Source organism: Saccostrea cucullata, unplaced genomic scaffold (genome assembly GCF_032062105.1).
Source record: "Saccostrea cucullata isolate Sc308-1 unplaced genomic scaffold, CSIRO_AGI_Scuc_v1 ctg5186, whole genome shotgun sequence".
NCBI classification, from domain to species: domain Eukaryota; kingdom Metazoa; phylum Mollusca; class Bivalvia; order Ostreida; family Ostreidae; genus Saccostrea; species Saccostrea cuccullata.
This window is the reverse complement of record NW_026930197.1, coordinates 7195-17695: the sequence shown is the minus strand read 5'-3', so window position 1 is coordinate 17695 and position 10501 is coordinate 7195. Positions and strand designations below refer to the sequence as shown.

The 10501-nt window shown below is 32.4% G+C and overlaps 1 protein-coding gene across 1 annotated transcript; it reads left to right on the top strand.

Annotated features, from left to right (window-relative positions):
• Positions 1 to 481: 481 nt before the first annotated feature.
• Positions 482 to 2984, top strand: LOC134283238 (uncharacterized). The gene is made up of 4 exons (XM_062765687.1): positions 482 to 616; positions 670 to 1117; positions 1512 to 1583; positions 2296 to 2984. Exons 1-4 carry the CDS (start codon positions 482 to 484, stop codon positions 2982 to 2984), a joined length of 1344 nt encoding a protein of 447 aa, XP_062621671.1.
• The last annotated feature ends 7517 nt before the right edge of the window (positions 2985 to 10501 follow it).

Genomic DNA, 10501 nt, shown 5'->3' with positions numbered 1-10501 from the left:
ATTCTGGCATGCAACGGGTTTTTGAAGAACTCGTTATAAAAATGTCCTTTATAATAGAAACGTTTATTTCTATACCTGTAAGTTAAAGTCCCTTTTTGCAATAGCGTTTAAAAGCTTACGAAAAAGATAATCAATAATTAAAACCAGAAAGTATTGAATGCACACTCGACTGTAATTCTTGTCACTATTGAATGCAGACGCCTTTTAAATTATTATTTAAATGCCAATTTCCTCCAACGGAGAAACGTATAAAACATTGTTTGTTGTAACTATGGATAACTTACAAACTTAAAGGGAAAGAAGAAGGAAGCCACATTTGCAACATAGATCATTCTGATCAACGTCTTTAATGTTAATGGGAGTAAAAACACCGGATGAAATTTTTTTCAGTTAATTTCATTCAATATGACTGTGTTTATTGGACGCAATAGTGATTGAATCATTAAGAAAATAGTGTTTTGTTCCTATTTTGTCAATAAACATGGCATGTTCAGTTCAGTACCAATCAACAAAGGAAACAACAAATGCCTGCCGTGTGTTGCATTTACTGTTTGGTCCCTGTACTGACCAATTCCGGGACTTATTGGCTCACCACTTTAATCCCGGAGCTCTATATGTGAGACTTCATCAAGAAAGAGCTATAGCAAAAAAGAATTCGTTTTTAAATAGATTATCCTCGCCACAAATACTCCTTTTATTCCCGCAGTCAGGATCCTACAAATCAAACTATACAGACTTGATATCACTCTTATTTATACTTTGTTACGTTATCTTTCTGGTTTACCTCCACACATTAATGGATGGGGAAAAGATCCAGATTCAAACGAGTTTTCTGAAGCAGCAAATATAGAAAGGATAAGATTACTTAGAAATAAATTTAGTCATAACCAGTCTATAACATTATCAGATGCTGATTTCCGAAATGTGTGGATTAACACAAAGCGAGTCATTCAGGACCTATATAAGATTTTAGCTAATGGAGGAAAATACGAAAAGGCAATGGTCCCCTTAGAATACATTACAATGGATCCAAAGGAAACAAAGTTTTGGAGGAAAGAGCTAAAACGGAAACATAAAGAAGAAATCTCATGTAAAAAGCAAATAAAAAAAGTGAAACGTAAGTTGTTTTCTTTTTATCCTGTAGCTTTTCTTAAGTCTTCTAAAAATCTGACAGAAACTTCAATGGTGACAATATTTTCCTAATTTGTTTCTCAATATCAGATGCGTATTACATTAAACAAAAAACAAATTAAACCCACATATACCCTTTGACTCAAGGTCCAATCTATCGCTAAAGCTTTGCGTTTTATGTTCTGTAAACAGGTTTGTGCTGTTTGTAAAATACATTTATCACTATTGATTATATTCCTGTTTTCAAATTCCATTTAGCAAAGAAGGAAATGCAAAAGCCCGTAAGCCCTTATGAGATACATGTACATCCATAAAAATATGGTCATAATGGAAAAAAAAACAAATGAATATATTGTTAAACTTGTGAATACAACTTTCAGGTGATCAAGGAAAGATGCAAACTACAATAGAAAGAATTCAGAGTTCCTCACACATTCCAGAGAATATTCAAAGTGAGTATAACATCAGAACATATTAAAACGTAATAAAACTAAATCGGTCTTTTAGCATTATTAAATGTAGGATTCTTCTCACACAAATTTGTATTTCTTGTACTTAAAAAAAAACCGTTTTGCACCTCTATTTTCCGTTGATTTCGCAAAGTAGGCCTAAACAGTGCTGCGAATTTTCTAATTTTCACATATTGTTAAGAAATCATAAAGAGATATAAAACGATACAAAAACAAAAAGTCTTGACCGTTTAGTAATTATAAGAGAGTAAATCACTTTCTTAGGATTTTTGATTGGAAACCAGTTAAAGCTAATATTATTGTAGATTGTCTGGAAAAGCATATATTTATTTGATACATTTTAAGTTTTGGTCTCATATCGTTAATTTAACTAACGTGAAAAATCTTTGATCGCGTAAAAAATATGACTTAATGCATAGTACTACAATTATTTTACGGATCAGAAAAGACGATATTTCTATACGCCACCGTTTCTCCAAAATATAGTTTCTGCTAGATTTTAAACTCAGATCACCATACCTATTTAAAGCTGTACAATTGTGATGAGAAAAGAAAATAATATGATCTTTTAAATCTCTTACATCTCAATATATATAAGAGATATTACCAAATATACATTGAATATTTCATCTAGTCGGAAACCAGAGAAGAATCCTACCTTAATGCAATGACACATTTTTCCCACTTATTTCAGTTTTACATAAAATGACTCTTGACAATTGTAGAAAAGACGACGAACGATACGCCGAAACCCACTTCTGCAATAACTTGATGCAAGTCATCAATGATAATAAAATCACTGTACTCACTGGGGGACCGGGATGTGGTAAAACAGCAACCTCCCGCCATGTTGCAATTAAACTACTGGAATTGGATTTTACAGTTATTCCTATTGGACACGCAGAAGACATCATAAAATATGGACACCCCGAATTAAAACAAGTGTTTCTTCTAGACAGTGCATTTGGGGAAATTTGTTTTCAAGATCAGCTGCACAATGATTTCAGAAGGAATTTTGATTTCATTCGACAAATTCTTGATCCAAAATCTAAACTGCTTATAACATGTCGAAAAGACATTCTTATAGAAGCAAGACAGTTAAAAATTCATACAAGTCTACCACAGACCGTTTTTGATTTAGAGGATGAAAAAAACCTTTTAACAAAAGAAGACAGATTGTCTATACTAACAAAGTATGTTGACATTGAAAACTGTCCTGCTGCTCAAGAAATAAACGAGTATGTTGAAGAAAATGATGTGCAACCTATGTTTCCATTTCTGTGTGAAAAGTTTAAAACGAATATTAACTACAAAAATAAAGGATGTTCTTTCTTTAAAGAACCATATCCAATAAGTTTGGAACAACTTGATGAAATAGAATAGGAAAAAAGATTGTCTTACGCAGCTCTAGTTTTATGCATGTTAAACAAAGGACACTTTTCCAAAGCTTTATTACAGAATGTCTCGCTTTCGAAAGAAATAATTAGAACTTATCAATGCTGTAAAGTAAAGAGTGACATAGATAACTGGGAAATAATAGATTCCCTTTCACAGATGGTTGGAACATACCTTAAAGAGTGTGAAGGCGGATTCACTTTCTTGCACGATTTAATGTTCGAGGTCGTTGCTTGTCACTACGGGAAAAAGTGTCCCCAAGAAATTATTAATCGTTTGTCATGTGAATTTATTTCACGAAGACTCACATTAGAGGACATTGAAGAAGACTGTCTAAAAATTCAAATTCCGGAGAGTGAGTACAAAACTTTGGCCGAGAGGCTGTACAGAGATTAAAAGAACCTTAGATTTTACGACGTATTTGCTTCAGACTTCCTCAACAATTCAAAAGTATGCAACCATTTCCTTTCAATACTGAACAACGATTCAGAGGATGATATTTCAAAAATGTTTCTATCTCTTCATTCAAATTTCAGAGATTCAAAAAGTATCTCAATTTTATTTGATCAAAAAATGGACATTAAAGAAATTTTTACATTATTTCTACCAAACGTAATAGAGGATCCACTAGGCATTGAAAGGATAGAACCTTATATTGATGAATTTGGTATACCTGATGACTTTAACATATATTTTGTCCCAATGAATTGTCGAATTCGCATTATCAGCTGGATAATTGCATACGGACACGAAACGATTTTAAGATATATAATTGGAAAAATGTCTTCGCAAAAGAAAGATCTGAGGATGTTATTTGGCACTGATGTTGAAAACCAAACAAGATATATCTTCCTTGCTTGCCATTCAAAGAATGTCAGCATCCTCGAGCTTGTCTTAAAATATGTAGAAAATGCCTGTAAGAATGAGTGCTCTTATCTTAATAAGAAAAACGATTTTTTTTAACGCTCCTTTTTATAAGAAATATAACCCATTAACATTTTCAGTCCTACAGGACAGTGCTGATATTGTTGATGCCTTATTAAAGGCTGGAGCAGATATCAATGCTTTAAATGCATATTGTTGGAGCCCGTTGAATTGTGCAATTAAAAGATCCAATATGGGCATGATTAAAAAACTGGTAGCTGCTGGAGCTGATATAAACAAACATAACAATATCATGTCTTCACTTATTTATGCAGCAGAAAAGAATAATACAGAAGCAGTGGAATTTCTCTTAAAAAATGGAGCTCATGTCAATGTTCGTGCGAAAGATGGATTTACAGCAGTGTATTTTGCCTCGAAATGGAGGAATGTTGAAATGTTGAACACCTTGTTTAAGTATGGTGCTGATTACTCGCTACACAAGGACAAGGAGGCCTCTCCTTTCTGTATAGCGGCAGCTAATGGGCATCAATCTGTTCTAGAAATTCTTTTTGAACATGGCGCAGACTGCAAGTACGTGGATGAAAACGGGAGTTCACCATTGTCTTTAGCATCAGCAGGGGGATTTGAGAACGTTGTAAAGTATTTAATTGAAAAAGGAGCGGACTGCAACGGCTATGATATATTAAATTGCACCGCGTTGATTGAAGCAATAGAAAATAAGCATTCAGATGTAGCGTGTCTATTGATAGATCATGGAGCAGACGTAAATATAGCATATGGAGATGAAAACTCATCTCCTCTCCATGTTGCTGTAAAACTGAACGATACTCAGACAATAAGTGCGCTCATAAAGAAATTCCCCAATTACAGGCTTACGAATTCAGAGAATATGACTCCTCTGGAAATGTCTGTATGGATGGGACGGAAAGAGATCACAACAAGTTTAGTAAAAGGTGAAAACTTGTGTGGACAAGGAAAGGGGAATAATCATCTCTTTGATATTTTAACGAATATTCGCTCGTCGTGGTTATTTTTCAATACAAAGGATAAAATAGAGGCAAGGGATGCATATCAGTTTATTAAAATTGATAAAAGGCAGTCAGAGGACGTATGTGAGGCTGTCGAAAATAATGGAAAGGGATCGGAGGACGAACTTGAGGTTTTCGAAAATGATGAAAGTGTGCCACAAGATGCATTTCAGGTTTTAGAAAATGATAAAAGTGAGAGAGAGGGCGCACGTCATCTAATTTTAGAAGAGGAAATGGAGGCACAGGGAGCATTTCGACCTTTTATAGAAAAGGAAATTGAGAAAAAAAACGCAAATCAGCCTTTATACTGCAAGGCCGGTTCCTTGATCGAACGAATACTGAAACAGGATGAGTATGGTTCACTAGGGTATTTGCTGGAGCTCGGATTAAGAGGAGATCGTCGTATAATGAACACCTTTATGAAGCAATTCTGGTGGCAAGGAAACAATAGTGGATGTATGTCACCGATAAAACATGTTTGTCACTACATTATCCAAATGGGTGTTGAAAATAGAAATATGCAGTTGTTGAAACTTATCATAGATCATAAATTTCAAAAGGAGACTTACACTGAATATATTCGACAGCCGTTCATATTTGACAGAAATCATATATTCAGGAATTTATATCCCTATTTCTTTTTATCATTTCATGACCAGATGCAGGATAAACTTTTAGAGAATCCGGAATCAATAAACATTCAAAACGATTCTGTTAACAAGTACTTCATGGACAACTCAAGTTCTATCTTACATCTTCTGTCAAAGCGTTTGACAGAACTGGAGTTTTGGAAAGATGTTAATGATACATTCTGTTATTTTTTCTTGAACTCGAACGAAGAAGAAGCAGAGAAAAAATTCATAAACAAGGCTTTTGTTTATCTTCGATCAAGAATGAGGCGACACTCTTTGTAAAAGTAACTTTTATTTAATAACTGAAAAAAATGTTCCAAGATTTCTTTCTTCTGGCATATAAATATTTAGCAACTAACTATTTCTTTTATAGCATCCATTTATTTGATTACTTAACATTTTGACAAAATGTCTCATAGAGGGGGACATGTCACAAGATTAATAAATTATTTTTTAATAAATACTATACATGTATATGTTTCAATTATTTGTTGACATAATATACCAATCATTTCATTACCTCATCATCATTTTCAACTATACGCCATTGTGAATTCAGTCCACTGAAATTTAAACACTGTGTTCATTCATGTAGTATCTCGTTCATATTTATGTTGTTGAATGTTCATTGATTGATGAAGGAGAGTGAAAAGTCAAATGTGTTTGTGTCAGAATTAGACTCTGAGGTGTATCATACATATAGTTGGAATTTTTTTTTTGTTTAATTTTTTTTTATTACCCCATCATATATTATAATACAATGCTTAGTGCCAGGGTTGGGGCCCTTGATTTACTATGCTTACAAGGTTACAACACAAGCTTATCTTATGATAGGACATTTTTTTTTTATTTTTTTTTTTGTTAACCCATTTATTCATCATTCACAAACAAAGGCATGCATATGTCTATATCAGTAGCTAACAAAGATATTTTCAATAGAAAAAATACACATCTGAGAACTGCAATTCTGTACTTAATAGCATTTATACAACTTAATCTACATACATAATTTTCGTCTTAAAATGTTATTGCATTCCATCGTTATTTGAAGCTGTCCATGTCTATATTTTTCTTATAAATATATTTCTCACAATTATAGTAATATACAATTTCTTGTTTAACTCTCTCAAAAGATAATGTATTTTTCTTTAGTTTGGTTCTATAGATATACTTTTTAATTATACATATTACTAGATTAAATATATTGTTATATTTGTAATATTTTCCAAACAGAACATCAACCTTATTTAGATTGATATCAGGTCCAAACTTTTCTAACATTCAATTCAAAACATTTTCCCAAATTTCTACAACAAACTCACATTCCCAAAAGAGGTGGCACATTGTCTCTGGATGTGTTTTACAAAAGCTACATAAGTGCGAGTCAGTAACACCTCTATACAAACATCTAGATAAACATCTTCTAGACCATGATGATATAAGTTTTTTGACAGTGTTAATCTTTAGAAAAAAATTCAAAGCAAATATAGCATCTGGATCTAAATCTACAAAGTATGTTATACCTAACACTGTAAATTGTTCCTGTGACCACAATAAGTTTGGATATTTATCACATAAATTGTTATCAGTATGAACAGTTGACCCGATCTTAATACATTGTCTTTTATCATAATTTGGTTTCAATCCAGAGAATTTGGAGTATTGATTAACTAAGGATAAAGTTGATTTGATGGATTCCTCTGAGCCATCCATCAATAAAACTGTATCATCAGCATATTGTAATAGTTTATATTCCTTATCTTCAATAACTATGTCCTTTATCAATTTATTATTTCTAATCATAATTCCCATTATTTCTGAACATAGTAAAAGCAAATATGGTGAAATAGGATCACCTTGCCTGCAACCTCGTCCCATTTGTAAAAAGTTTGAAAAAAAAAAACATTTTGGATAACGTATAACCTAGGCTCATTAAGTAAAATCTTTATCCATTATAAAAAATTTTCACCAAAATTAAAGAATCTGAGTACTTTGAAAATGTATCTCCAAGATATAGAATCGAATGCTTTTTCAAAATCAATTAAAAGGATCTGAACTGGGTGATCATTTTCTTTACAATAGTGAATAACATCATATAAAAACCTTGAGTTTTCACCAAAATATCTACCAGCAAGAAAGCCTTTTTGATTTTCATGTATTATTTTTGACCGGGTTAGTTTTATTCGGTTGGCTAAAACACTAGATAGAAGTTTATATGTAATGTTCAGTAATGTAATTGGTCTCCAATTTTTTAAGTGTTCCCTTGACTTGTTGCCTTTAGGGAAAATAGAAATTATTCCAAGTGTCTGCGTATAAGACAGCTGACCTGCTTTGTAACTATAATTAAAGTGTCTGCGTATAAGACAGCTGACCTGCTTTGTAACTATAATTAAAAGATTTTAGAATATATGAATTGATATCTGTCCAAAAAGACTTGAAAAATTCTGCTGTGAAACCGTCGGTCCCAGGTGTTTTGTAATTTTTCAAGTTTTTAAGAGCTTGAAATAATTCCTGTATTGTAAATTCCACATTTATAGAACTTTTTAAATCATTATTTATTTTGGGCACTTCATACTTTTGAAGTAAATCCTCAAGATTAACATCATCGAGCTCATGATCTTTATTTTCATATACTTTTTTGTAAAATTTTCTTACTTCTTCCAAGATCTCTTGTTGTTTGTTTACATATTTACCATCATCATTGATTAAATTGTTGATATTCTTATTGACATAATTTCTTTTTTCTAGGACACAAAAATATTTAGTAGGTTTCTCCCCATCTTCTATCCATTTACCATGACTTCTTAGTAAAAGCCCCCTTAATTCATATTTTCTAATCTCCTCTAAATCTGTCTCAAGATCATTTATCATATCTAGATAAATTGACAAATGGTTGTTTGCATATATATCATGTAAAATTTTTAATTGATTTCCAATTTTCAATTTTTGATCTTTCCTTTCTCTAGTTAGTTTTGCAGACATTTGTATTGCCATTTCCCTTATTTTCATCAATAGAACATCAAGAAAAAGATTTTCTGGAATTTCTAAGGTTGATTCATCAATACGGTGTTCATCATCTGTTTCTCTGATAATCTTTTTAACATTTTGTACAAATGCAATTTTTTTGTTTCTCAATAAGGAGTTGTTTAAGCGCCAGAATCCTTTGCCACGTTTAAACTCATGAATAGTGATATCTAATTCAATGATAGAGTGATCAGTCCTATAGCCTGGCTTTATATTAACGTCACTTACAATTGACAAAAGTTCCTCTGATACTAAAAAGTAGTCAAATCTAGCCTGTTTAACTGGGTTTTTTCTACTCCATGTATATTTTTTTTCATCTGGGTTTTTAATCCTCCAGGGATCTACTAAGTTAAATTTAGTTTTTAACTTTTCAATTTCAAGTTTGTTCTTTGGATTATTTTCCCTAACATAATTATAACAATCTAACTGGTAATCCTGTACTACATTCCAGTCCCCACACATGATTATAAGGTCAGTGTCAAATAGCTCTTCCACTTTATCACTAATTTTTGAATAAAAATTAGGATTATCTTTGTTTAGACCATATAAATTTACCAAAGTGATTGAGTATTTGTTATCCACCATTATATTTGATATGATAAAATTTCCTTCACTGTCACTATAAACTTTGAAATTTTAATTTCATTTTTGTTATTAAAAAGTGTTAAAGTCCCCCTTGCATCTGATTTTCCTGAGTTGATAAGTATGTCATTTCCCCATTGGGCATAAACTGATTTTTTCTCTGATTCTGTGCAATGGGTGTCTTGTAAACAATATATAGATGATTTTAAATTTCTTAAATAGTTAAATATATCTTTTCTTTTTGCGGAATCATGTAAGCCTCTGCAGTTTACAGAAGTAATATTGAACTTGGGCATGTTGCATCTATATTGTTACAATTGAAAAAAGATAAAAACACATACATGCTGCATACTCTCATTTCTTTCACACATAAATCAAAAATGAAAAAAACTCCCTGTATGGTAATAGAACAGTTACAGAAAAAAAAATATGTTGTAGACTGCATTGGGTCTTATCTTATCAATTAAACTTCGTCAGATTGTCAAAATCAGATTGTGAGCCATTTGATTACATTAAGTTTTCATTTGTTTGAAAACGTAATTTACATCTTTCTTTCTAAATTTATAAATTATATTTGTTATTGTACATTGAGTATAAACTAAACAAGTAAGCACTTGAAAGCTCTTTATAGATAAAGTTATAACATTCAAACACCTTCACCATAAGTCCAATAACCTTTATCTGCGGGAAAATAATAACTTCTTAAAACTACATTGTCGGACCACAGAATTTGATCCAATCTTTTTCATCTTTTCTTCTGTATTCAAGAATGACATCATCTTCGACTTCCCGGATCCGCTTTCCTTAGCTCGTATGCTTTTTGCGCCAATTCCCCTCTCTTCTTCTTCTTCAGGTGACCCGGCAAATCGGTCCTTACTGTGTAACCATGTGGTAAGGTAGTGTTCCTGGCATGGATCAATATCTGGTTTCGGTCTTCCATCCGAACGAATTTGACAATGATTGCATCTGGAGCTCCAGGTTTGTTGTAATTGCTATTTGGATTTTTAGGGATTCTGTGACAATTTTGAATCAGGATATCCTCTGCTGACAGCACTCCCAATTTTTGGCGGAGAAAGTTCAGAATGACTGCCAGCACATCTTCATTCTCCTCTCTCGCAATGCCGTAGAACAGTAGATTATATTTTCTTGATCTTATCTCTAAATATGTGATATGATCTTGCAACTGTCGTAGAGACGTCTCTAATTGGCTTATCCTTTCACTCTGTGGTTATACCATCTCTTTGTTAATCTTTTCCAGTTCCATTAGACGGTCATCCTGGTTCTGCAAAGCTGCCTTCATTTCTATTATTTCCTCCTTGACAGTAGTCCGCGTTTCCTCTAGCTTCTTCTCTAA

Bases quoted from the DNA above. Each gene is read 5' to 3' on its own strand.
- LOC134283238 (XM_062765687.1), top strand. From the start codon at position 482: ATGGCATGTTCAGTTCAGTACCAATCAACAAAGGAAACAACAAATGCC. The intron at 617-669 runs GTGAGACTTCAT...GTTTTTAAATAG, and splicing joins TTAATCCCGGAGCTCTATAT to ATTATCCTCGCCACAAATAC. The intron at 1,584-2,295 runs GTGAGTATAACA...CACTTATTTCAG, and splicing joins CATTCCAGAGAATATTCAAA to TTTTACATAAAATGACTCTT.